At 32.2% G+C, this 27,948-nt stretch overlaps 1 protein-coding gene across 1 annotated transcript; it reads left to right on the top strand.

Moving 5' to 3' along the window:
• Window positions 1-26,647, top strand: LOC110032450 (histone-lysine N-methyltransferase TRX1-like). The gene is made up of 24 exons (XM_020736093.1): window positions 1-1,032; window positions 1,154-1,205; window positions 1,305-1,379; window positions 2,530-2,728; window positions 7,761-7,872; window positions 8,037-8,141; window positions 9,763-9,965; window positions 10,075-10,167; window positions 10,296-10,393; window positions 11,207-11,368; window positions 12,438-12,542; window positions 12,746-12,793; window positions 12,887-13,004; window positions 13,085-13,150; window positions 13,238-13,299; window positions 13,398-13,454; window positions 13,667-13,735; window positions 13,858-14,053; window positions 14,280-14,558; window positions 21,013-21,074; window positions 21,143-21,220; window positions 23,755-23,850; window positions 26,093-26,196; window positions 26,283-26,647. Exons 1-24 carry the CDS (start codon window positions 374-376, stop codon window positions 26,413-26,415), a joined length of 3,231 nt encoding a protein of 1,076 aa, XP_020591752.1. The 5' UTR covers window positions 1-373; the 3' UTR covers window positions 26,416-26,647.
• The last annotated feature ends 1,301 nt before the right edge of the window (window positions 26,648-27,948 follow it).

Here is a 27,948-nt window from a genome sequence, read left to right as displayed (position 1 = left end):
CTGAGAAGAAAGAAGCAGATCTCAGGAGGAGAAAAGAAATTTGTGTTTCCCCAGCAGATCAACATGACAGAGGAAGGAGGAATTTCTACAAAAAACTTCTTTTTTAATCAAATCCTGATTCAGTTATAATTTTTGTGTTGATTGGCAGAGAAATCCGGCCATGAATTTTAAGGGGCTATGGTAGCTGAATCACACTGGCTATAAATAACAATCAGGGCTAAAGAAAAAGAGCCGCTTTTGAAGTTACCAAATCACGGCCGGGGCGGGAAAATAGCGGTTTTGGGAAAAAAGCCTTACCCTGGTAAGGGTACAACGGCGAAAACCCTAGCCCTTCCTCTTCTATGAACCCTTCCTCCGGGCTTCTTTGATTCCAATGCCGCCTATGCCTGAAAAGTTCATCCACGAGGAGGAGGAGGTCGATCATCCGGTGAGATACCTACCGATCCGTCATGTGTATTCCTCCACTACTCCCTGCGTCAGCTCCAGTGGGTCATCCAATGTTGTCTCTAAGAAAGTTAGGGCGCGAAAGATTGTCGTGGATGAAGAGGAGAAGGACGCCGGGGACGAAAAGCAGCTGACTGGTCTCTGCCATGGAGGGCTTCGCTGGGGCAATGCTGACAATCCGATTTTTGTGTACAGCCGACGAATTAAGAAGCCACGGGGAATGCCGGAAATGGAAGAACCCGATATCCCTGCTGTCCCGATAGTGAAGACTGAAGTTCTTAGTGATGTGGAGTCGGAGAATGATAAGGAAAAAGAGAACCGGGAGAAGGAGGTAAATGATGGGAATCCACCAGGAGCCGAGGGGGATTCTGTTGGTGATCGGAGTAGGATAAAGAATCGGAGGAGGGTGAGATTCGAGCTGCTGAACCTTGGAGCTGTGCTTGCTGATCAGAATGGCAATGCATCAGGTGAGGCTCGAAGGAGAGGGAGCAGAAGATTGTTAAGGATCAAGACTCATGTGGAAAGAAAGATTAGTCGCTGCAGTCTGAAGGATTCTTCTGATTCTCGCATTGGAAAGAAATGGGTCGAGTTAGTATCAATTTTTTTTTATTTATTTGGCCTAGAACTGTTATTTGGAATTTCAACTTCTCCATTTTAATCCGTGGGCATCAAAACTAAGATTAAAAAAAAAATATTTTTTTGGTTAAAGGTTGGATTTTGAGGGGACGGATCCATATCGATTTGTTGGCCTGGCATGCAAAGTAAGCGATCTGTTGGCAGATAAATTAGAAGTTCTTAACCTTTACGTCTGGTTAGGCGTATTGGGATGAATTAATATCAGAAATTTTGCTGTATTGCAGGTTTTCTGGCCTCTGGACGATGGCTGGTACAAGGGCTCTGTTGTGTCCTATGATTCTGACAGCCTTCGGCATCATGTATGAGCTTATTTATTACATTATTGATACTGATATTTGGGTTTAAGATCCTCTCTAACTATGACTGATTGGTGGGTAAAGTTCTGAAATTCCATCCATCAAATTAATTTGGCAGTGAGATTATTTTTTTTCAAAACCATAGCGGTTTTGAAAAAAAAAAAGTGATTTTGATAGAATTTATTCAGCCATTCAAAGTGGGTTCTTTGGATTGAATGGCTTGGATTGGAGAACTTCATCCTCCCTAATCCCCTTTGTTTCCTCATACAGCTGTTTCTACTGAAAAAAGACATTGTTCCACCTATATTTGTTGGTGTGACTTTTTCTTTCTTAGTTTACTATGTTAAGTATTGCTTCATTATTTGATTTGAATGTTACTAAAGCATGTTATGCATCATCTTATGTTGAATGCTGCTTCATTGTTCTGCTTTAAGTTGCTTAACCTTGATAGCTGCCCGAATACAGTTGTTCTTTAAACTTGACCATATACCTTATACAAATTGCAGTATTCCATATACTGAAAATTCTAGGGTACCTTCTTACTTTTAAGCATTGTAGTGCTGCTTGTATTTTAGAATTCAATTTCAAGGGGTTGAGTAAATTACATGGTTTTTGGTTTTCTGCTATATAATATTAAGATAAATGTCTGATTATAAGATATTTGTGTGATTGGTACTTTGCTCAAATGAGATATATTTTACTGGGAAATAATCACATATGCGGCCGATTTGCTTGCTTATTGTTAGAAAGGAGGTTTTAGAAAGTGTTGATTTTGTTTTCACTCATTTTGATTGTGTAAATGAAAATTAACACTCACTTTTTGAAAGATTTTGAAGGTGTTTGTAGGGTTGAAAATTTATTTTGATTTTTAATTACATTTAACTAAATGTATAATTCTAGTAGAGCAATTCTTCTCAATATATTTTCTAATTTCAAACAATCAAATAAGTTCTTTAGAAATAATAACTTCAGCATTAAATGTAAACCTATGGACTATCATTCTCATTATCATAAGCTCTATAAATATTATAATCTTTGAAAGAGGGCTATTGTATATGCATAATCACAAATAACTTGGATACGATCCTTCCTTTTGTTTTCTTTTAAATACAGACACTTCACCCACCCATTTATCTGATACAAAAAATTACAGGTTAAGTATAATGATGGGGATGAAGAACATCTTGTTCTTGTGCACGAGAAGATACAATTTCATGTTTCTTCTATGGAGATCCAAAAATTGAATCTGAAGAAGAAGGAACGTGATCATTATGAAATGCTCTCATTAGCTGTCATTTCTGACGATTGTGATGTGCCTGAACCTGGGGATGTTGTGTGGGCAAAACTTACAGGTACCTCTTTTAATTTGTGTGATAACGTCTTTTGTGCTTTCTGAATTTCTCGTTCAGCAATTATAAATCTGTTGTGACTATCATAGCAAGCCAATTTTATTTATATGGCGATAATGCTCTGTTAGTTAGTTTGTCATGCATTCTTATATGGTGATACATGCTTGAAATACTAGCATGCTGTTGTATTTGAGTAGATTTTCTTACATGTGTTCAAAATTGTGTACTCGCACTCTTAACATTGATTAAAGTTCTTTTGACATCTCGGGTCCGAAAGATGGTACACCACGACAACATAAGAGATGATGAAATGAATTGAATATTTTTTTGTATTCTCAAAAGAAAAAATATGCAAATATTAACAAAAATAAACAACAAAAGATAAATTTTATTTCATAAATAAAAAACTAATAACCGATACCACTGAAGGAAAATATGAAACCAATTGAAATGAAATGAAATGACAATAGACAAATAATTACCCAAATCTAAAAAGGAAATACAAAAACTAATGAATAAAACCCAAAAGTACAGTTTATTTGGTAAGCTTGATCAGATGGAAAGCGATCTTTCAAGCACTGAATACAACCTGCTTTTTAAAAATTCAGCAAGTGAGTTTTACAAATCAAACTTAGTAATTAACTACTATTTATTAAAACATAAATAACAAAATGAATGATGCATGTAATATTAACAATAAAAATGGATGATTTCTGTATCTATAACAGGATTTGTAAAAAAGATTATCACAAGTTTATGATCATGAATAGGAGTAAATTAAACTCATGCACTACTATGTAACTATTTGTATGCCTTAATATCATATGTGCTTTTACCTGTAGGATTTAATAATTTTTTAACACCACCTCATAATATACGAGTGTGTGAGTACTTATTTATATATAGTTGATTTCCGACGATACATTGAATAATGAAACCAATTCATAGAAATCCAATTCGAGAACTTGTCGGTTTGGTTAGTCATAACAAAATAGTTTAATAATAATATAATAAAATTATATTATCTTGTATATTTCATGCATCACAATCAAAGTACAGAGATATAACTATAACATGTCCATTAATATTTATGTACAATTATGAATTTGCAAGAACACAATTTAACATACCAGAACTATAAAAGAAATAAGAAATATTGAAATCATGAAATGCGAATAATTAAATATGAATATGCAACACTAAAATAAGATTAATTATTTGATGGTCAATATGAACCAAAAATAAAATCTACTGCAAATATATAAATATAATTTGAAGGAAATAGTTGACAAATATGCAATTAACTAAGAATCTAATACACATATAAAGAATAATGCCCCTAATAATGAAGTGTACATTTATCCCATAATAAATACTGGCTATTTAACTCGAGGTGGATAATAAAACTCTTATAAATTTTAGCGGCTCAACCAACATCAATTAGTAAGTTCTATTCCAATTAGACTTCCAAACATTAACAATTATGCAAGTACTAACACTTAACTAATTATTCATTATTGTTATTATTTAAATTACTATTATTATAATTTTGAAAGAAAGTTAGAAATTAATTAATTTAACTTGAATATAGTTTATCATAATAAAAATGTATTTACTATATATATACATACATACATACTCATGCTTACATATATGATTATGAATGTATGTATGCAAATACAGTGAATAAAATTGTATTAAAATAAGAGATGCATGAAGTAAGGGGAAGTGGGAGCTTATAATGCTTGATCGGCCGAGGAAGGAGGAGAATGGTTCGACTCTCAACTTTAGTTAACAGGCAAGGCAAGGGAACTAATGAGCTGCGTCTAGGGTTTGGGAGGAGGAAAGAGCTTTCAATTGTTGCGATGGGGAGGACTATTGTGCATTGGATTCGATCCTCCTTATAACGAGTGTACAGGCTTTGCTAAGAGCGGGAAGGAGAAAAAGGAAAGAAAGTATCATGGGAGTTCAGATCGGGATGGTGACATTGAACGACATCACGAGATTTGTGATTCACATGATGAAAAGAGGAAGGTGGGTCATGCGGCTTAGTAGCGGGAGAAAAAGGAGAGAAATTTTGGATCTTATACTTGTTGTGACCTATTTTTCTTTGTGGATGCTTGTATGTTTGGTCTTGTAGGCTGATTTGCTTTTTTTTTGTTTGTGTTAATGCTTTTTGATTAGTCACTATTGTTTTAGTATAATCTATATTTTGTACTCTATTACTTTAATTGTTGTTTATGTAATTTGATTACATATTATTCCATTTGCTTATCTTTAGAATTTAAGTTTGGAAGGATTTTGCGAAGAAATTTTTAAGTGCCATACACATCAATTCATCCCTTTCTTATTGTTTCTTTAATTCCATACATATTTTTAAACAGAGGAGTTAGTTTAAGATGCTTGTTATATCTAATTCATCAATGAATAATGTTTTCTGCGGGGCTTCTTGTGAAGAGTTCATTCTTTTAAATCTAAAAATTTTACAAAGCCTAGACAAGCTATGTAAATGATTGCCTTGATAATTTTTAACTTCCAATTGTTGAATAACTTAATAGTTTTTTAATGCACAACCAATCTATAATAATGGATTTTCGTCATGTCAAATGATATGTACGCTTGCAACAATGTTATTGAGGACTAAGATTTATAAATAATTAGAAGGCTGATGCTGGAATTTCATATCATTTTGGAGATTTTATTCTAGAATATAATATGAAATGTATGCCTACTGGAGGATCTTTTCATGTGTTTATGTCTAACATACACATTATTAGCCAACACCATTCCCATTATAGGGCGTTGTGTTTTTTGCTCGTTTCACAAGCAGCTAATGAGTACTATTAAATGACTAAATGCATGCTACTTTTTTGGAGATAAAAGACTCTTTTAATTAAAATATAAAAGTTGACACTCTTCTGCCTCTGTTTTAATGATTCAATTTTTCTCTCATACATTTTTATGTGGCCAAGTTATTTTGTGGGTCAAGGGTGCCAAAGAGTGGAAGTCGTTAGTTAGATTTATTTAGCAATATGCACAAAAAAAAAAAAAAGAAGAAGAAAAAATCCCAAACCAAACCAAACTGCTTGGCACTGAAATACACTACATAAGGGCCTCTTGGCCTTCAAAAACTGCATAACTGGAAATAGCATTTCACCTGCCTTTGTTATTGTAGAGCCTGTTTCATTGAAAAATTGATAAAAGGTGATTATTGTAAAACTAGTATAGTTTTGATTGCTGTACAAAAATATATAGTGGGTAGGAGTTTAAAGGTGCTAGACTTCATCAATTCATTTTTTTATATCCTTTGTTGAATCAGCTATTAAAATAGAAATTTGAAGTATGCTACCTGAATGTCAAAAAGACAAAGCCGCTAAGGTTTAGTCATCAATTTTTTAAATTATCCGTGCCATCTTTTCTTTTTTATACGAGCCATGGATTACTGATGATTCTTTGAGATACATTGCCTGTAATGCGGCATGGAAATTTTGTTTTTTATTTCTCTTATTATTTTTCATGAATTAAATGAAAAGATGTCTGTCCTTCTTATGTCTACCTGCCATTCCTTTCCTGAATCTCACATCTTTCCTTTCGTAATCTTATTTTACATTTTATATGACCATTTGCCTCTCCCTTACTACTTCATTCCCTGTTTGCTTAGGACCATCTACATCACCTTGCAAACAGTGTTGCTTCAGATGAAACCCTTTGAGATTATGTTTGTAGAAACATGAAGGCAGCCAGAAAGGGATTTTCCAGTTATTTTCATTAATACTTAGAATTTAACATTATCATAGTCATTTTTATTCATTAGTTTTGTAGCGCCACTGAAAAAATACATTTGTCACTAATATTACTTCAGCGTGCTAGTGTTAGTGCTAGATTCTTACGCAAAAGTCCATCTAGAAATTTTTTGTTTTCAACCAAAGTTGTCACTGTAGCATAAGAGGTAGCTAGTAAGAATCTTTGAAAGAAAACTGGGAGTAATGGGCTTGTTTCGAAAGACGTTATTGTTTTTTTGTTGGAGTATCAGTGGAATATTGCATTTTGATTTCTTCTACTCAATGTAGGTTTCCATTAAAAAAATAGGATCCGGAAAGAAATTCATTAATGCTTACCAGAGAGACTACCCTGCTGAAGTTAGTTTTTCTTGATATTATTGAAACATCCTTATTTATATGGGTTCTTTCTAGTATTTTGTATACAGGAGCGTTTCCAGAAAATGTAATTATATTTTCTTTAATCTCTTTTTGCATCCAAACATGTTCTTACATCTCTTTTTTGACAAATGTGAAATAAGTAACACCATCGAAACATATATTTTATAAACTTGATACGAGGTGAAAATAAATTGGCAATAAAACAAGTAGAAAGTAAAATCGAAACACAACAAATCCAAAGATGTTTAGACAAAGTTTAAAGCAATCACAAGGGAAACTATGCGTGACTTGCTTTTATATACATGTTTTGTGCACGCAATGTTGTTGCATGTTTGTGCATATTTTATCTTAATTTATGTGTTCATAAGTGCACATCTATGTGTTTATTCATAAGTAGCTTGAATATTTCTCACCAAAAAAATTGATTAAAGCTGTTCATGATGCTAATAAAAAGAAGGGGCATTTACATACATACCACACAGTTTATATGTATTTACATATCTCACACTAAAACTTTGCTTTTTTACATTTATACCACTCTTATATTTCATATTACATAAACAATACCACTATTTAACTTTTAAACATTTAAATACAATTTCATGCATATGCAAGGTGGCATATGGGTAAAAAATGAATTTTGGGTGTTAGGTAAATACATAAGAGTTTAGTAGTATGTATGCAAATCTTCCTAAAATGAATTATGTCAGGTAAGTCATTTTAACCATGTTTTTTTTAGCTACAATGCATAATGAAATGCTTCTGAAACTTTTATCTTTATGAAATCAATGGCACTGGAGCTAAGTTAGCGTTGTTCGAAGAACAAGAAAACTTATTCACATCAGTGTTCTAATTGTTGATTCTGTCTTAAACAGGGCATGCCGTTTGGCCAGCACTAATAGTGAATGAACCGTGTGCTGGTGCAAGCGGCCTGAAGCGCGAGCAGTCATTCTATGTGCAGTTTTTTGGAACACATAATTTTGCAAGGTTTTATAGCCTTCTTTTATGGATCATTTATGATATCTAACTTGTCTGAATATCAATAGTTTTTTTAACAAGAAAGTTTCATTAGTCTCTTTTTACTTATCCGTTTTCTTTGATAACTATTGATTCCATTTATTTGTTTGCTGTATTTTTCCTGCTTTGTTCAGGGTTAGTCTTAAGCAGGTTATGCCGTTTGGTAAGGGCGTTCATTGTTCTTTTGATCTGAAATGCAAGCAAGGTAGTTTTATTCAGAGCTTGGATGAAGTAAAACTGTAAGTGTTTTCTATTTAAATAGATATTTTCATTGCAGAAGGAAGGTTTACTTTAATTTATAGGTTAATATAATTACTTGGCATGATGACAATTTTTTTTAGCTTTTGTGGTTTTAATGTGTATACGTTTGAAAGTTTATACTATTCAAATATTTGAAATTTGATAGATTTAAAATCATTCATGGATTCATAAACCTGCATGAATTAAACATAACCGTGCATATATTAATTACATGTCAAGGTCTGCACAGTGTCAGTGATACATGCTCGGTACTACTATGAAGGAGGATGTTTACTATTCGCTTTGCAGTGATGCTGGAGTGGTAGAGCTGCATTTTCCATTGCTTTACTTCTGGACTGCACACATTTTTGGGTTTGAAAATGCTTTTTTTACTGTTAGAAGTGAAGAATGAAGTTTAACCTTAAAGGCACGAGCTTCAAACACAGTACTTTCAAGATCACATTTTCAGCTTGCACTGGGAAAGTTTTGCTTTGAAGCTAAAAAAAGTATTTTTAAGACGATGGATAAAACCTGTGTTAAGCAATGATTGATGAATTGGCTTGCAACAAGCTAATCACTCAAGCTTCTTTAAAGCACTTATAACCTGCGTTGTGCTTAAATCCTATCCATCCTTAATTTTTCATCAATTTAGCTTTTCAATCGTATACTGTTTTCTTACTGAATGCAGTTTCTATTTAGTTCGTGATAGTTTTTCTCTGATTTATTTGGATATCTAGTAGCCAAAAATTCAGTGTTATAAGAAACGTCTTTAATGACAAGATATGTTGTTAGCTTTGGACTTCTCCTAAATTCTTGGCTGATCTATTCGAAAGAGATCAATTAGGTGGTGACATGGGGTTAAGCTGAGCTATGTCAATACAAAAGGCAGGTCATTTTACTGTGGATTGGGGCCCAATATGTGAACAGTAGTAAAATTGTTGCATCACTGGCTTTGACTGTCCATCATATACAGCTTTTTTTTGGCTGATGGTGGAATGGAACTGGGCAGAAATCAGATGATAATAGTGAATTTCGAGGAAGAAGAGTTGAATATGCTCTCATAAGAGACTGATGTGATGGTGAGCCGTACATTTGGAGTCAGATAGGGTTGTAGTATGAAACTATTTGTTTGGATGTCATTAGGTTATGGAGTAAAATGTCAAAATAGTCCCCTAACTATTTTTATGGAGCCATTTCTGTCCTGGAGTCTCCAAGAGTGCAAATTAATCCCTAGACAGTTTTAATGTTGGCTAAAATAGATTTTTGGAGGACTATTTTAACCTGTATTAAAAAGGTCTGAGCACTAAATTGACACTTTTATGGACAGCGGGACATATTTGGCTACCTATAAAGCCAGGGGAATGTTTGACACGTTTCTGTTTGGTTATGCATTTCCTTGCTTTATGATTAATCAAAAGAATGATTTGGGTTTCTTGATTCCTCTAATTCTTAGTGAAATTATTACCTCTTCTAGGTTACATATGTTTTCCTTTGTTTTTGCAAGTTCTTATATTTATATTAGTGTTGGTTTCTCAAAGTTTTTTTTTTAATAAATGCCTATTCATAATTCGTTACACTAAAGGACTATATTTGTGATTGAAATGATGCGAATTGGCACAGGTACTTGAGTAATCAGCAGCTCCCAGAGAGAATGCTACGGTTTCAGAAGGCTACTGGTATTAGTCATGGAAAGGTTGTTTCTGAAGAAAGCGAGGATCGTATTTCTGCTTTTGAAGACCTTTCTGGGGATGAACTGATCCAACTTGCAGATGAATACATTTTTCTACCAATTGAAATTGGAAATCTTCGCGTAACTAGTTTAGGTAATTCCTAATTACACACTTTATAGCATCTGATTTTGTAAATTTTAGTTCTTTAATTCCATTTCAAATGAAAATCATTTGCATTCACATTGCTTTGGTTTCTTTGCAGGGAGGGTTGTCCGAGATTCATCTTATTTCCATAGGAAGCATCATATCTGGCCTGAAGGATATACTGCTTATAGGAAATTTGCGTCATTGATAGGTTATGATTTCTGAACTCATGTAGAAATTCAATGTATTCAGCCTTGCTAGCAGAACCATGATTTCCTCTAATTATTTTTAGCTTCTTTTGTAAGACAGGTAACCTCTAAAATCTGATTTCTTTTTCAGATCCAAGTATGGTAGCTGTATATAAAATGGAAGTATTGAGGAATCCCAAGTCAATATCTCGGCCATTATTCAGAGTTACAACAGATGATGGAGAGCAGGTCCTGTCTTCCTTAACCTATTCTTATAGCTGTCATATGCCCTTGATTGCTTATTGTAGTATTTCTGCTTCTGGTTTTTGGGGTGAAAGCCTAGTTTTTTAAAAGCAAGCTGCCATGTTTGGTAAAGGTACATAATTTGATGCTAATTTTTTGACTTTCCCTGGAGTTCTAATACAAGTAGGAAATAGGTTCAGATTACTCGAGAGACGGGAGCAGGCTGTTGTGCTGATTTATTATTTTTTTAACCTGCTGTCCTTCCCAAATTTCTTTTTTGGGTCAATAAAGTTTGAAAATTGTTCTCTGACTATTTACATTGTGTCATTTTAGTCCAGAGTTTATGAAAGTGTCAAATTAGTCCCTATATTATTTTAAAATGGGATTAAGTTATCACTAAGGAGGACTATTTTAGCCCCCTTTAAAAGAGTCCGAGACTAAGTTGACTGACTCTATTACTAAAATGGCCTTCTATAAAGAATCAGGGAATTTTTTCTTTTTTCGGGTCACTGCAACTTGTGTAACACCACCAAAGAAATGCTGACAGCCTCAAGTCTTGTTTTTGATTCGTAACTACATCTGCAACTCATGGCACTTTTGGGGTGTCAGCCAATATGCTTTCCAAATGAGCCACATGTTTGTGGGCAGCCTCCTCTTCCAACTGTGAAAGGAGGAAGCTTTGTTGCAGTTGCACCCTTGAGTGTATAGCCCCAGCCATGGCTTGGCGCAAAGGAGGGCACCTCATGGTCATATCAGTCATACTAAGTCAGATGTAGTTGGTAGTTTAATTTTTAATAAAGATTACATTTTTTATACCAGATTGATGGATCAAATCCAACTGCTTGTTGGAAGGAAGTTTATGAGCGGATAAAGTGCTTGCGAGGCTATGGCGCTCTTGCTGAAGTGGAAGGATGTGATTTGCAGAAGTCTGGCACTTACATGTTCGGCTTCTCAGTTCCATTGATATCCAAACACATTCAGGCATGTTCAGAGGTCCTACGTTCAAGTGCATCTCATATTTTATGAAAATGATAATGCTTTCTTTGTTTTTATTTTTCTTTTTTTTCTTGTAAGCTATATTTTTTCAGGGTGTTCACTGATAGTTCATCTTGTTAAAGTGCTGGTTTGTTTTGCACTGTTTTTACAAGGATATTTTTGTGGCAATTGGTTTGGTTGTGCATTGATTCATCAGTCTGATTGGCTGTGATTTTTAGTAATTAGCGATTGGGCTGACTATTTTAATCATTCCTTCATCTATTTTTGCAAAGCCTAAAACTTTAAGTCAATGCTAGGAGATTGTGCCTCTTCTCATAATCATCGTTAAATTTTGTCCCAAATCAATGGCACCATAATTTTTAATTAAGTTTTATCACATCAAAAAAATAGGAAATATGGTAAGTAATAATGACCGTATGCACTAAGATCTTCTTTTGCTGTTGTGATTTTTTTCCTTCTATTATTGCCCAAATCAATGGCACCATAATTTTTAATTAAGTTTCATCACATCAAAAAAATAGGAAATATGGTAAGTTATAATGACCGTATGCGCTAAGATCTTCTTTTGCTGTTGTTGTGATTTTTTTCCTTCTATTATTGCTGTTATTGATTTTTAAGCCTTGCATACTATGTCACTACAGTCATTTCTGCTTTAGATTATCTAGCTTAAAGTTCTACTATCGATAAATCAGTGTTATGTAAGAAGCCATGAAGTGGTGCTTAGGGTTTGGGTAGAAGGTGCTTGGAATGGATTATTGGGAATGGTTGACATGAGTATTTACATAACATTCTAGTTCCCTTTTTTTTTTTTGCATTATGTCGGTCTTTAACTGCGCTAGATTGTGTATATCCTTTATTCATGTCAGTGTGAACTTTTTTTTTTCTTTTGCATTAATATCTTGTAATGTTTTCTTAACTTAAATATCTGTTGATTTGTAGTTTGGCTATTATTTGCAGATTAGGCATAAAGTAGGAAGCTTTGATATCCAGCCCAGCTTTAATTTTTTTTGTTTGAATTTTACTGTCAGCTTCAACATGTCATATTTTCTTTCAGTGTAGATTAGGCTTGAAGAATGGGGAAACTCTACCTGCTGGCTATAGAGCTGTTCGAATTGAATGGAAAGATCTTGACAGGTGCAATGTTTGTCATATGGATGAGGTAGTTAATGGAATCCATTTTGTCTCACTAATGTTACTTATGGAGTGTGTCAATTGTTCTCTAATTGATTGTTTTATGCAGTTTTTATCGTATCAATTTTATTTTGCTTAAGTTCATTTTGTCTGTGATGCAGTCTGTAATGCAGTTCTTGATGGATTTGCATAAAATTAGTTTTTTAACAAAACTTTGCTTTCTTGTTGCAGGAATATGAGGAAAATCTTTTCTTGCAGTGTGATAAATGTCGTATGATGGTATAAAGTTTGATTTGACTGATTTTACGTTATAGGTTATCAGTTTGCTTGTTCCTGTTTGCTCATGTTTTTCTATTTTTTTAATCATTTCAGGTTCATGCCAGATGCTATGGTGAGTTAGGACCTATGGATGGGGAGTTATGGCATTGTAACTTATGTCGTAATAGGGCTCCTAAATCTTCTCCGCTATGCTGTCTCTGCCCTGTCATAGGTTTTTCTCTGACCTTCAGTTTGTAATGCTCTTTTTCTTGTTTTACATTCTGACCTCTATTTATGTGTTTTTGGCTTCAGGTGGTGCAATGAAACCTACAACTGATGGTCAATGGGCTCACCTGGCTTGTGCTATATGGATTCCTGGTTTGTCAGAAATTTCTTAGTGTGGTTTATAGTTTGATGTAAAATTTGATTGATACTTCGCCATTAATATAGTATAGTGCCCTTCAGAAACCTGCTTAACTGATGTGAAGAAGATGGAACCCATTGATGGTGTAAACAGAATACACAAGGTTATCATCTACTTTTTTACCACTGTGGCTGTCATTGGACAATCAACAATTTTTTCTGAGTGTCTTTGTATTTAACTCATCTGACTTAAACGTGCCAGGATAGATGGAAACTTTTGTGTAGCATCTGCCATGTAACTTATGGGGCATGCATCCAGGTAAAACATAAAATATATGCTGCCTCATCATGATTCTATGTTACTTCAAAAATTAGGATAAATTTCTTTTTTATTCAAATTCTTTCTACTTATTTTACCAATTTTTTTTTTTATTTATTTTTTTTTTTCTGGTTTCTTTTTGTGCGCTATGGGTTATTTAGTTTGCACGTATCTTAAGAAATTTTGATGCAAGTAATACATGTCTGTTGCAGTGTTCTAACAGTACTTGCTGCGTGGCATATCATCCTCTCTGTGCCCGTGCTGCTGGTTATTGTGTTGAGGTAGCTTTTTATTTGATCTCATTTTGTTCATCTATCTTCTCAATCTGTTGTTGCTCCTTTTGGTATTGTCTGGGTGGTGAGAAAACAATCTTGATTGACTATACCATTATTTATTCCTGCAGCTTGAAGATGAGAACAAAATTCATTTGATGTCACTTGATGATGATGATGATCAATGTGTTCGTCTGGTTTCATTTTGCAAGAAGCATAGTCAACCATCTAGTGATCGAACACACAATGATGATGGTCTAACATTGCTTGAAAAACCTGAATCATGCTATGTGCCCCTATCCAACCTTTCTGGTTGTGCAAGAACTGGTATATCTTTTAGACTCTTCATAACTTTTGCTTTTACGGCCTGCTCTAATGTAGTTAACTTTTAAGAGGAAAACTTCTAAATAATTTCCACCTTTACTTTTATTTCAAAATATATCTTTTAAGTATTTCTACATAAACATATCCTTTTCTGTTATCATTTCATTAGATTTCTAGCATGTTGTTTATGGAAGGCTTTCTAATTGGTTGTTTTGCTTTTTTCCTTTAGAGCCTTATAATATTTCAAGAAGAGGAGGACAAAAGACACCACAAATCTTTGCTGCAACATCAAATAAACGATTATATGTCGAGAACCGACCTTATCTTGTGACTGGCTATTGCCAAAATGGCATTGCATCCGCTATTTTAAGTAACAAATCCATGCAAACAAATTGTTCATCTCGGAACCAAAGATCAATTAGTCAACCTGAAACTTCTGTAAAAGTTTCTTCAATGTCTGAGAAGTATGAAAACATGAAGTCAACTTTTAGAATACGATTAGCATTTGGTAAGTTCTTGTTTTTTTCTTCCATCGGAATTGTTCGTAAATTTACAATTTAGTAGATTTATATATGCTGATTTAATTCATTTGAAAGCAATGTCAATTGGAATTACCTCTGTAATGTAAATCTTCAAAGAGGGTTATAATTGCCATGATTCTTTCTTTCATGCCGCCGGATAATCTTTTAACTTAATGAGGGTGCACTTAAAGTTCAGATTTGTTGTCTTTGCTCAATATCATATGAATTCATGATTGGTAAGCTCTTTCTTGTCCTTTATCCCTTTTTTTACTTCGTTACTTGTCTGTAGGATTGTGAATGCTGCCATGACTCTGAACTTTCAATTTTCATGTACTGCTAAAAAAATTGTGGTAATTGGACGAAGTTATTGTTTTGGATTAGATTTGTATTAGTTGAATTTGTTTTTGCTCTGTAGCAATATGTTTTTTCATTTTAATTGATCTTTAATTTTTTAAACTTTCTTTGTGTTAAAAGGCTCTGTAGCCCTCGAATAGTCATGTTCATTAATATATTTATAGTTTGAGGTTAAAAGAAAAAAAAAAATCAAAATAGTACTTGAATTATTTATGGGGACAATTTTAATCCCGACCATCTAACACGTCTAGTTTAATAATTGATTTTTTAAATCTAATTCAAAATTTGTCCATTTCCTTTATCAATCTAATTCAAAATAATCCAAAAAAAGGGATTATTTTTGTTCATATTTATGAAGTCGGTGGACTAGATTAAATATATTTATAGTTTGATACTTAAAGAGCCCCAATCAATTGTCCAAAGGTACCCATATCAATTATCCAGGGACCATTTTCACAAATTTTTTCATAAGAAAATAATGGGAAGGAAGTATTCATAAAATCAATCATGAATTGCTGGGATTAGATACATTCTTCTTGAAATACAAACATGAATCTATTTTTTATTTGAGAGGAATGAGAGCTTAAGTTGATGCATTGCTGTGGAAAACTAGGATAGGAGTTTTTGAGCTGTCCATCATTTGTAAAAATATATGAAGTGATAGCTTTCTAATGAATTGGATGAATTCTGAGGCTAGTGGTGTGTGTGGCTAATGGTTTCCTTCTTGGAATAATTCCAAGTAAACATTACCTAAACTATATTAAATTTCCTTTTACTCAGTCTTTTGCATCATCCTAGAGTCTTCAGTCCAATTATATTCACTCATGTGTGGTCTTCAATCCAATTATGTCCATTCATGTGTGGAACATGTCCATGCAAGATAAATCAATGAATGAGATGATATTCACTTTTGATGATTGCGTAAAGTTTAGATAAATTTCAAAAAAGCATCTAATAATTAAAGAAAGGTTGGATAGATTTGAGGTAAACATAGAAAGTTTCAAGACTTAAAGCAATTATATATAGTTTCAAGGCTTGAAACAACCATTATAGTTTAAAGCTTGTGTTTTGCAACATTTTTCTAAGCCATTGATCATCAACTATCATGGGATCAAATTTAAATGCATGAAATAAGAGAGTTTTACATTTAATAACAATCAAATGGAAGTTTCTATTAGAGAAATCATGCATGAATAGAATAGTTATCCTTCAAGAAAAAAGACGAGTTTTGAAAAGAAAATACTAGATTCAAAGCTAAAAATTGGAGGACTTGAAAACAAGATCTATCTTTAGAGCTTTTTTTAGGGTATTCGACAATTGAGGTGGAGATTAAAGATTTTAAGTATGCTTTACAAGTGATCGAATGCATTATATCATCAAATTCTTTTGTTGATGATGATTTTATTTAACATAAGAGAATGATCTAAAGCCATGAAGAAGATCTCTTGATCAAAAACCATGAAAAAGATCCAAAGTTGAGAATTGATGTCATCCAAATTCGAAGCGTTACCTATCATTTTAAACTTATGCAATTAGGAATTGTTATAGTGAAATGTGTTGAACATTGGAAGCTAAAGTAGAAATGAAGGATCTTAGAGGTATCAATGGCCAAATGATCCATTATTGATGTTTCGGTTTTTCATGCCTAAACCTTCAATCAACTTTTTTCAAATTGGGTTAATAATCATGGAGTGAATGATGCCAGGAAGATCTTATGGCATTTTTATTGGATATTTGAAATTAATCTATTGGATATGATTTAAATGGACATGTAAAAAGATTCCCAATAATTGTCACATAAAGGGGATGTTTGGCTGTATGAAGGATTTAGTAAATCCATATTTATTAAATCCACCCCTTGCTAGATTTATTAAATTCGGATTTAACAGGAATCAAAGACAAAATTCGGACCTTAAATCTGAACTTTCATAAATCCATAGAACTTGCTTTTTTTTTATGTTTGGCTGAATTTAGTAAATCCTCCAAGTAGTGGATAATTATTGGGGTTTCCAAAATGAACATGTTGGTTCAAGAAAAGTGGATATTAAAGGATTTCTAGATCTATGAAATAGAATATTAAATAAAGAACTATACTTAATTTTGTTGTGCCTACTATTTTGAAATAACATATATTTAATAAACAAGAAGTGATGATTAATTTTTAATGTGGACCCACCAAGCCGTAGATATATTTCTCTTTTATTTATATATAAAAGAGTATTTTTTTTAACAAAGAGTATGATGGATTTTAGAATAATTTAAACCATTATATGGAGGAGTTATTATGAACTTATATATTAGGTGTGTAAAGTAATTACCAAAAGAAATCTTTTCTGTAGGATATGATCGTGAAACCTGAAAGGAGAGAGGAGTTAGTTTTTCCGGTTGGACTTCAAAGAGAGGAAAATTGAAGTTGCTTACTTAGTGAAATCTAATGTAAATTTGATGGAAAATTTTTCAAGAAAATTCCTATAAAGTTTTAAATGAGTATGGGAAGTAATGTATATTAGTAAGGAGTTTGTATGTTATAATGAGAAGGTTTAAAAGTCATTAAAGAAAAATAGCATGCTTTAAAAGAATGGCTAAAAATGACTATTTTGAAATCTCCATAGGATTATACAAAATTTAAAAAATGGCTAAAAATGACTATTTTGAAATCTCCATAGGCTTGAAAATAGCATGCTTGAAATTTTTTTTAAAGAGGGTATTTAGCAAAGTAAATGTTACAACTTGATGCGGGAATGACTTCTTCTCTAGACGAAAGTTGAAGCTAAAGTGAGGCTTCAGTCCGAGACTGAACCAAGAAGGCCGAAAATTATCCTAATTCGGTATTTTCTTGCTCCTATGGTGCCGCCCAACCCATAGGGCTTTCTTATTAGTTGGGGATAAGATTAGGGTTATTTTTCTATGGTACTGTTAATACTTAAAACTAGTTTAGGGACTTTTGGTTGGCTTTTTATGTTATTTTGAACGTTTTTATTTGTTTTCCTCTTTATTGGGAGAGTTGTAGCCTTTTTTACCTTTAATTGGTGAGTCTGTATCTTGATTGAGAGCAGGTAGTGGATCCTCCTCGAAGCCCGTATATTGTTCATCTAGCTGCATACCATCATCTTTCCTTCTCTAAAAGGTTTCTCTCTCAGATTTCACTTTTTTTTTGTCTGATTGTATGGGTAAAATTTTATGTTCATAGAAGATGCACATTAATATTTGGAGAGTTATAGGAGTCAATTGTTTGGTTAAAAATTAATTTTAATGAAAAATTATGAGGTTGGTTCTTGGTAAAAATTTTAATTGTATGTCATATCATCTCTAAGTAAAAAATATTCTGGATAATTTGTACTTTAAAGCTAAGCTTCCCATTTTCTTGCTTAGAGGAAAAACTCGGGTAAAGCTTAAGTGGGGTTAGGAGTTTCCTCAGGTAAGAATTGTAGCTTATGTTCCTTCCACAATTATTTACCTCTTTTTTGTAAACTTTTTTTTTGTTCATCGTCTCTGAAAGCCACCATCTTTGCGTTTTTTCATTGATCCACAAGTTTTATTTAATTTATAGCAAAGTCATTTTTATTTTATTTTTTATCTTCATGTAATGAGATTTCATAGAATAACTTTTTTATCCCAACTTCTCTATGCTCCCATGTGCATTTTTTTTTACAAGTCTTCTACTTGACGTTTTACTTTAACTAAAGAGAAAAGTTCCCTGCACGTTTTTTTTTCCATATTCTTAAAAACAAATTATCTTCCTTACAATTCTTGTTGTTATGAAGTTGTGCTAACTCCATCTTCATTATAAATTATTTTCATTGATTCCTTAGACAATATATCTTCCATTGAAGTTATTGCTATTTATATTTTTGATTGCAGGGACATTCACGTGATTAGGAATTAATAAATTAGATAAGTCAATAGTATACGTTATTTATATTGGTTTGGCTAAAGTTTAAAGTTGAACTTCACCCCTCCTTTTTAGCCATCTAAATGCCCAATTTTGAGCGTACGACATATCTTCCTTTAGCGTATTCTCAGTTAGTTCATTTAATATACGACCAAGTAAAGGCTAGATTTTAACATTGTTTCAAATGATTGAAGATGCATTATGAAACTGCTATTTGAATATTAAATGATATGTTCAAGATGTGATAGTTATAAAGAATCAAACTTATAAATTAGTCAGTGGAGTTATAGATGGTGCAATGCTTAGTGTTAGCTAGTCAAATTGGCTTTATGCAATTCTCTAGGACAATGATTTTTATGCTATGTTAATTAATTGAATAGATTTGATACAGCTTATGATTAAGTGCCATGAAAATGATTTGATGAATAAGGAGAAAAGTTGTGCGCTATATGTATGTTAAATTCTTTAGAATATATATGAATGAGTTATAAGTAGTATTAGTAGTAGTTATGAAGTGCTAAATTTCCAATTTCAATTGTAATGCATCAAGAAGTAACATGGGATTTGTATTTTAATTGTTTTAGTTAGAGAATTCTTACAATGATTATTCAAAGTGAGGTGTCTTTATGTATGCTTTTTATAGATAACAAAATTTTAATTGGCAAGTCATCTATTGAATTAGAATTTGAATGCAATTATAGCGGACTTGATATTAACAATTATCAACTCATAATAGTACAAGATAAATTTATATATATGTTTGACGGATTAATCTTAGAATTATCGTACAAAATCATAAGAAAGATTGGAATAATTATAAATCTATAATTAAAGTTGGATGATTACAATGGATAAATGATTTAAAGAATATTAGGGCATGTGTTTTGGAGATTTAAAGATAACTTTCATAGAATTGCAATTAGACGGATTATATGTAATAGATTTGATTGTTGATCAATAAAAAGTAATTGAAAGTCAAATTTATTGAGGCTAAATGGAAAATTTAAGGTAAATGTGTGGCAAAATTAGAAAGGATAGATTGAATGTCGAGGTTTGTACCCCTTGAAGATAATTTTGTGGAGATTAAAATTATGTGGTTTAGACATTAGACACATACAATAAAGGGCAGAAGATGCACTGTCAGATGGGCATATAAGATTAGTATGGAGCATTAGGAATGAAGTATGTTAGAATAAAGTTAATATGGATTGAAGTTATTGCAAAAGATTTGTATAGAATATATTTAACATATAATGTAGCATTGAACAAACAGATTTGGGAATGTTGATTTCTATGGTCAACCCTAAGAGTTGCGATGAAATTAATGATAATGATCATGACATTATCATTGCCCAAGTAACACGCACGATAAATGGTTTTCTTTCTATTGTGTCAATTTTCTATTTAAGGAAATTTTAGTTACTAGGTTTTTTTAAATATTTTGGTGATTTTGGTTACATTCATTTTATTTGTGCGGACATGCCTTGTTTATGTTAGTTTTTTTTTTAGATTTGTTATGTTTGAGCCTTATGTTTTATGTAAAAATTCTAACAAGTGGCCTAATTGAGGGTATTTTGTTTTGTAAAACCCTCAAGAATGAGAAGCTTTCTTGTTTGGGTGATTCTATGAACTTTTTCAGTGTAACTTGTAGTCTTTCTTCTTTCATGCGATTCCATGTAAAGATATCTTAACCTCCATAAAATCTTCTCCACTCGCTTGTCTGCATCAGACGTAGTTGATGGTGGTTTCTTTAAATGGGTGTACTAATTAATTGAGTTTTTTAAATTTTTGTTTGAACCATAAATGTTAGTGACGGATGTGTTTTGATTTTGTTCAGTATTATTTTCTGAGATCTTGCTTATTACATTAATTTGCTAATCTAGAAACTATCATATTATTTGGTTCAACTTATTCTAATACATTGAGTTTTCTTTGTTGGATAGTTGAAAATTCCAGCAAGATGATCCATTATAGTTTTTTTACTTGTAACTTTTGTTTATAAAAATAATACAACTCTTTTTCATGAATCATAATTTTTTTTAAAAATCAAAATTTAAAACTAATATTCATAAATGTTTAAACCATTATTGTTGTTTGAATCTTGATGGAAGTTTCTGGTTGCTAAGCATACTCGTTGCTTTTTTATTTGCTTGCAAACTCTGTTTAATAGCTATAACTATTATTGATATTTTTAGGGAAATCAAGAATCCATGGATTTGGCGTTTTTGCTAAGCTTCCACACAGGGCTGGAGATATGGTATATACATGAGAAAGCATTTTTTTATACTTGATTTTTTTTGGGTGCACTCACAAATTCTTGCTCAGGTCATTGAATATTCCGGTGAACTTGTTCGACCATCAATTGCAGATATAAGGGAACATTGCATATATAATTCACTAGTGGTAAGTGAATATTTATTTCCCATTGGCCTTGCCATTCATTTCTTTGTAAATGTTCTCTTCTTCAGATATTCTAATTCCAACAAAAATTGGTTCGACAAGATTTTCCTCTATCTTTTTTCATAATCTTCCTTGTCGATTGTTGTCACATAACAATGCAATTGATACGATTCTTCGTTTATTTTTATCATACCTGTCACACTCTATGCCAACTTGTTCTTAATTTGATGCTGAACATAATAGAGGCTTGTACGACTTACCTGATTGAATCTATCTCCAACATTTATTTTGGTGTCTTACTCACCAGAATAATGTGGATGATAAAAATATGATAGCAAAATTGAATCTAATTCTTACTCCAGTCGCAATCTTTTTTTTTTTTTTTTTTTTTTTGAAAAGAATAAGAATAATAATCTAATGAGCTATGAGATTCAACAAGATAAACAATTCTAATATATTATTCAAATACTCGAGCAAAAAAAAGAAGAAAACATTTATATTGATCATGATTGGACATAATTATGAGACTGAACATATTTTGAATAGTACATTATCATATTACTGAGAATAAAAATTCGATTTTATAAAGATTAATATTAATTTTTTCTTGCACAAAGATGTCGCTGTAAAATTCCAAATGTAAAATTCTCATTACGTTTGTCTGTCCATGATTTAATTACTTAAACATTAGTTTAATTATATCAAATGATTCTATTGCATATTTATTTTCTACCACAAGGTATCGCTTAAGCTTTAGATGTATGATATATGGTTGTATAGGCTTGTTGGCTATCACAAGATTGTGAATTTTAGACTAAAAAATATAGAATATAAACTGATCCCAAACGCTATATTAGAAAGTTTAAAGGAGCCCATGTGGAAACTGATTTGTCACTATTGAACTATAGTGAGGACCCTTTTACTTCTACAAAGGAGGTTCACCCACCTATTTCGGTATTTTAAACATGCCATTGTCTACTTATCTCCTATAATATGACTTTTTAAGCCCATCATACTTTTATTATTGAATATTTAAATAAACATGTGATGTACTGAAAACTGTATGTATAACCATAATAATTAGTTTTGATAACCCAATGAAAGTTCAAAATGACTACTCCAAATTTGGGCCTTCCAAAGGATTTAAGCCCTCATTTCATCTCAATTCATCAAGTTGACACAAAGTCATTTGACTCATCAAATAAATTAAACCTTAGCCTTCGGGATTTCTTAACTATAAAAGTCAATGGTTGGAAAAGCCTACCTTTTTGTCTGACTTTAATATGTGAGTTGTAAAAGAATTTTAAAAGCTAAGGTTGTATGGCCCAACTTCTTCGGCAACTTGCACATAGAGCCATGCTGCCCACCTTAATTAAACTTGGTTCTTCTAATTGATGTGAGCTCTAAACCAAATCTATGTTAGAATTTGCCCTTGTGCCAATAAGCTCTCCATTTAAAATCAAGCCCCGTATGCATTTATTGATTTCATTCTATTTTGCTTAAAACACTTGAGGGAAAGCAATTCATGATTGCTAAGCAGATTTTCTAGAGTAAATTAGCTTATAATCCTCTGTTTTTGGAAAGATGTAGCCGTGGGATCTTAATCGAGCCCACATCCATTCCCCCAACATTTCACCCATTATTGAAACCCAAATGTTGAGCTTGGGCTAGAGCCATTGCAACTATCCTTAATTGAAAGTGCCTTTCTATAAGCTAGAGGGTTAATTAATTTTGGAGGCTCGCACCCAGAAGAAGTTTAGGCCCCGTGTCTGACCAAATCTTGATCCAAGCATCAAGAAAATTTGGTTAAAATAAAATTAATCTTCTTCTTGAAAAAGGGACCCATAATTTAAAAAAGCTGTCCTTTTAATTTTTTTTTTCAGCAAACAAAATTGAGTTTTTTGAATTTGTTAAAGTATAGACATGATCAACTTTTTTTAGTCTTTGTGATCTCTCTACTTATCCAAGTTTCTTTGAACAAGCTATGAGTATCAACCGCCACGTGAAATTATCTGTTGTTTGAGTTAGTGTTTTCTTTGTTTTGTTATATTATGATAAAAATTGGTTTAGTTCACTTTCAACTCATATGTTGATGCAATCAAAATAATATTTATAAGCCAGATCGTGGTAAACTCATTACCTGACAAATTAGTTGTTATCTTAATTACCTCAGTCTTAATGAACAGACCAAAAATAATAATAATAAAATGAAATGTTGTAATCATCATTGAATGTCCTAAATACCTTTTTTTTTTTTGGTTATACAAATTAACATTAAATCAAGTGTGCTATTTTATAGATAACATTGTTATCTACAAAACAATTATCTAAATAACAATGATATCTAAAACTTGGTCTGTGTTGGCCTTTGACTAATTGTAATTGTGTCGTCAAATACATCCTATTTCAAGCAATTAAAGTAAAATACCCTCATTTGTTTTAATTATAATATTTACCTATGAATTCAAAGTTTACTATGTCATTCACAATGAATTTTATTTACTATGGTATTGATACTTAAAATTTTGCTTTTGTAGGGTGCTGGAACATACATGTTTCGCATTGATAATGAACGAGTCATTGATGCCACTAAAGCAGGAAGCATTGCTCATCTTATTAACCACTCCTGTGAAGTAATAGTTAAACTTGGAGGCTTTACTTTGTTTTCTTTCCTTTTACCTTTATCTTGACACCTTGAGTGTGTTGGTTTTTTGCTTTCCCTTTTTTATAGTGTTTTAACACTGATTTTGATTGTGGAATGGTCTTTGATTGTCCAGACTATGTGTCTAAAAATATTGCAGGACATAAAAAAATTTGTGAGCTTGCCCATCTTTGAGATAGGCAGAGAGTATGGAAAAAGGATTAACGTTAATTTAAGGAGCAGATTTCTAATCATGCTAGATAGTTTTCAATTTTTTGTAAAGAATAAAAATGAGATCTCTGGAAACAGAAGTATTTTTTGTAGTGCTAATATAGTTAAAATATCAATTGCGGAGGTAAACAATTCTTGAAAATGAACTTATATTTGTTAAAATTAATGGAGCCATTGATACCATACAAGGGAGAGTGATCAGAAGTGATAGTTGGAGGTTGCAAAAGAAGCATAACATGTCCAATCATCTGAGAGTTGGTAAGGGCTCTAAGTTAGGTTGACTGGGATGTGTGCTAAATGACTAGTAAGAAAGCCTAAACCTGGGAAGATCCCTAATGCCATTATTATCGACGCAATCATTAAAATCCATGTACTTGCTCAATTGAATCTCTCCAACCTTTTTATTATTTAGTCTCACACATTTGAATTTTTCAGGAACAATTCTTGGAGCAATGACCTTAATAACAATTTTGAGCAGTTAAAGTTTCCAACAATATTCATTAGATCAAACAAAATTTTAAGCCTCCATATTTGGATGAGTAATTTGAAAGATACATGGAGAGAGAGAGAGAGAGAGAGAGAGAGAGAGAGAGAGAGAGAGAAGGTTGAGAAAATGGAGGGGATCATTGGAGAATTAGAGATAAATGGGTATGTCAGGGAGTTTAAGAGATAAATCATTGAGAGGGCATGGATGCACATAGTTCAAATGTTTTAAATTTTTTTTGAAGCAATTTAAAATAGTTAAAATTGTGCGTGCCGGTGAGATATACAAGAGGATTGAAATAATATTTGGACGAGTAATTTGGAAGGCACGTATTTGGTGTGGTGGTAAGTTTCTTTCTCTATTTTTTTATTAGATTTATTTATACATATATATAAGATTTACATGCTCAACACCCACTCCCTATAAACACAACATTCAGTTGCTTTTATGTTTTTTGGGGTTTGGATGTTGTTTGGAAATATGTTATGTTAGTATTTTAAACCCATTAGTATCATACATTTTTTTTTTTTTTCCAATTTTGATTCAACTTGAAGTAATGAACTCCTGATCTGTAGGAAGCGTTTGAGTTGAGATGAGCATTTATTTTTGATGAAAATATATTATGTAGGAAATGTCATAATCACGGAACAGTTGTGCTCAAGTCTTTATGGTTACTTTGTCAGCTTTTATATTTTTCTTTGGGAGCATTAGTATTTTTCATTTTCATTAAACATCAAATAAGCATGTGATAAACTATGAAATGATAGATTGTGGAGAAAAAATATAAATGATACAAATGTTGGCAGAGCCATATCTTTTTTAACGGAGGTGCATAAACTAATTTTATTATTTGGAAGGGGCATAAATTGAATTTTTATATCATAAACATCAAGCAGCTATGATTTACTAACGTATAATTATTGTATATAAAATATATTAAAATTTTAGGGGACATGTGCCCCTTCAGACCCCAGCCCCTCTTTAATATGTCTTTGGATAGGAAAACTCGCGTCCTATTGGTTATAAATCTCATTGCCAGTTTGATTTGCATAAAACATTTAGAATGAAGGAAAAATACAACATCAGTAAAGGAAGGTGACTATTTGCAACTTGATTTCTTGGATTTGATGAAACAATAATTGCTTCTTGTATGTTGAAATTCATCCCCTTAAGCTAAGATGAGATATCCATGGAAAAAGTGCCACTTTAGCATTAATGTACAAAGCTTCTTCATTAAGTTTGTTAGGAGGTACTAGATTATTTATTTATTTATTTTTTGATATATTGTTGTGAACTATGCTTGACTTTTATTGAAACGTTGTAGGCCATTTACTTTAATAATATGGATATGATGCTCTCACCACATAGTTATTCTGACAATTTTTGTGGCTATGACTTTTGGAACTGGTAGATTGGCTCAATTGTTTTTTTCTTTGCCAATTTATTTGTTTTCCACGTGTGCATTTTAATTTGCCATAATTTGTTACTTATGTGGAATATAATCCTATATATTTGACAGCCCAATTGTTATTCAAGAGTGATCAGTGTTAATGGTGATGAACATATTATCATATTTGCAAAACGAGACATTAGCAAATGGGAGGAGCTAACATATGATTATAGGTAAGGAAAACTTCTTGCGCACTTTAATTTTCTTGTTCTCCCTCATAGGTACTAAACTATTCTATTCATTGTTGCCTTTGATCTAGGTTCTTTTCAAAGGATGAGTTGGCATGTTATTGTGGCTTCCCAAGGTGTCGTGGTATTGTTAATGACATTGAAGAGCGAGTAGTAACGATTGAGGTTCCTAGATCTGATTTAATACGATGGGATGATGATTGAAAGTCAAACCGACATTCCCATGTATTTTCTGTTACAAATAGTTTACTTTATATCGAATTGAGATTGCTTCTTTTAAGTCCCATTATATTCATTTGTGATGCTTTGGCGGACAACTATCTTTTTCAATTCCAGAAATTTTCTTTCCCGTGTCCTTGCCCTTGAAGCAATCTAGCACTTTCTATATATTGTTGATGTAACTATATTTTCTTATATGCTTCTTTCAGCACTATGACCCCCGACATCTAACATATATGAAGACTATATCATTTAAGCAAGTGTATTTTTTTGATTATTTGAGTTCACTTCTATGTCATTGCTCTTATTATGTTGACGACATTATAGTTCTCAAAGTTAAAGACTTAAAATGATATAATATGTTTTTAATATATGCCCAACATTTGTTCAAGTGGTGCAAATAAGTGTTTGAACATTGTGGTATCCAATAAGTTGAAAAATTTTTATAAGAAAAAATGAAACACATAAAATATTGTGCTTGACATATTGTCCTTAGAGCAAGTGTCCTGCACAAAAGGGCTACCCTCTTAATGCATTTAAGTCACAGGACAATCATTTTGAATCAAATTAGGCCCTATTGTGTTAAGATGCAGGGAGAAATTCCTCACTAATTTTAAATTTAAAGCCTAATACATAGTCTTAATAAACACCTTTTAAAACATCTTCAAACTTTACCTAATCTTTTCAAGTCATATAGTTCAACCCATAGTCTTACTATTTTGTTTGTTAATATACCTATCACCTTTAAGGTTTATAAAAAGAGATAATTGTATGGTATTGAAGTACAATTCTTAATATTTTCTTTCTTTCAATTAGGTACAATGATAGAGATTATATAGGCGGTTCCTAACCTATGTAGTCTTAGTGGATTTTTTATTAAATTTTTTTTTTTTTTTTTTTTTTTTTTTTTTGCGGGTGATTGACAACAATCACTGAGTTGGATGTTACGATCAGAAGCCATAGGCCTTTATAAGAAGAAATGACGATTATTCCAAGGGTTGATGGCTGATGAGGTGATTCAACATAAAAGGTTATTGTTTTTTTTTACCTCAGAGGGCATATGAGTGGTGAGATAATGGATGATAGTGAAAAGAGATGAAAGCAACACATTAATGAAGCTTAAGTTTCGAAGCTTGAATATGTACTATTGGTATTTAATATTTATCTTATATTAAATTATATAGTATTTTATATAGTTATATTTTTTCTTGTTTTTTGAGTTTTGAGTTTTGTTGAATGTTGCCAAAGAAATTTCAAGAGAGAATGAAAGGGTGAAAGAAAAAGATAAGTGAATATAGTGGTGAAAAATATTGAATTATATTTAATTTTTTTTACTTGTTTTTGGGCTAGAGGGAATATCTTTCTCTTGACGAGGCTGCGAGCAGGCAGTCATTGTGCAATCACTTTTTTTTGTTTCTTGTTTTTCTGGTTTTTGTTTGCAAATTAATTTTTTGGTCCTGTTTTCATCTTTGCTATCACTTACATACTTTTCCCTAACAGTTGCTCTCATTGTTGGGC

This window comes from Phalaenopsis equestris, unplaced genomic scaffold (genome assembly GCF_001263595.1).
Source record: "Phalaenopsis equestris unplaced genomic scaffold, ASM126359v1 Scaffold000002, whole genome shotgun sequence".
NCBI classification, from domain to species: domain Eukaryota; kingdom Viridiplantae; phylum Streptophyta; class Magnoliopsida; order Asparagales; family Orchidaceae; genus Phalaenopsis; species Phalaenopsis equestris.
The sequence above is the reverse complement of the archived record's forward strand: the minus strand, read 5'-3'. Positions and strand labels throughout refer to the sequence as shown.

Coding starts and splice junctions, on each gene's coding strand:
- LOC110032450 (XM_020736093.1), top strand. CDS start 374: ATGCCGCCTATGCCTGAAAAGTTCATCCACGAGGAGGAGGAGGTCGAT. Junction 13,005..13,084: donor CTGTCTCTGCCCTGTCATAG/GTTTTTCTCTGA, acceptor TTTTGGCTTCAG/GTGGTGCAATGAAACCTACA. Junction 21,075..21,142: donor CACACAGGGCTGGAGATATG/GTATATACATGA, acceptor ATTCTTGCTCAG/GTCATTGAATATTCCGGTGA.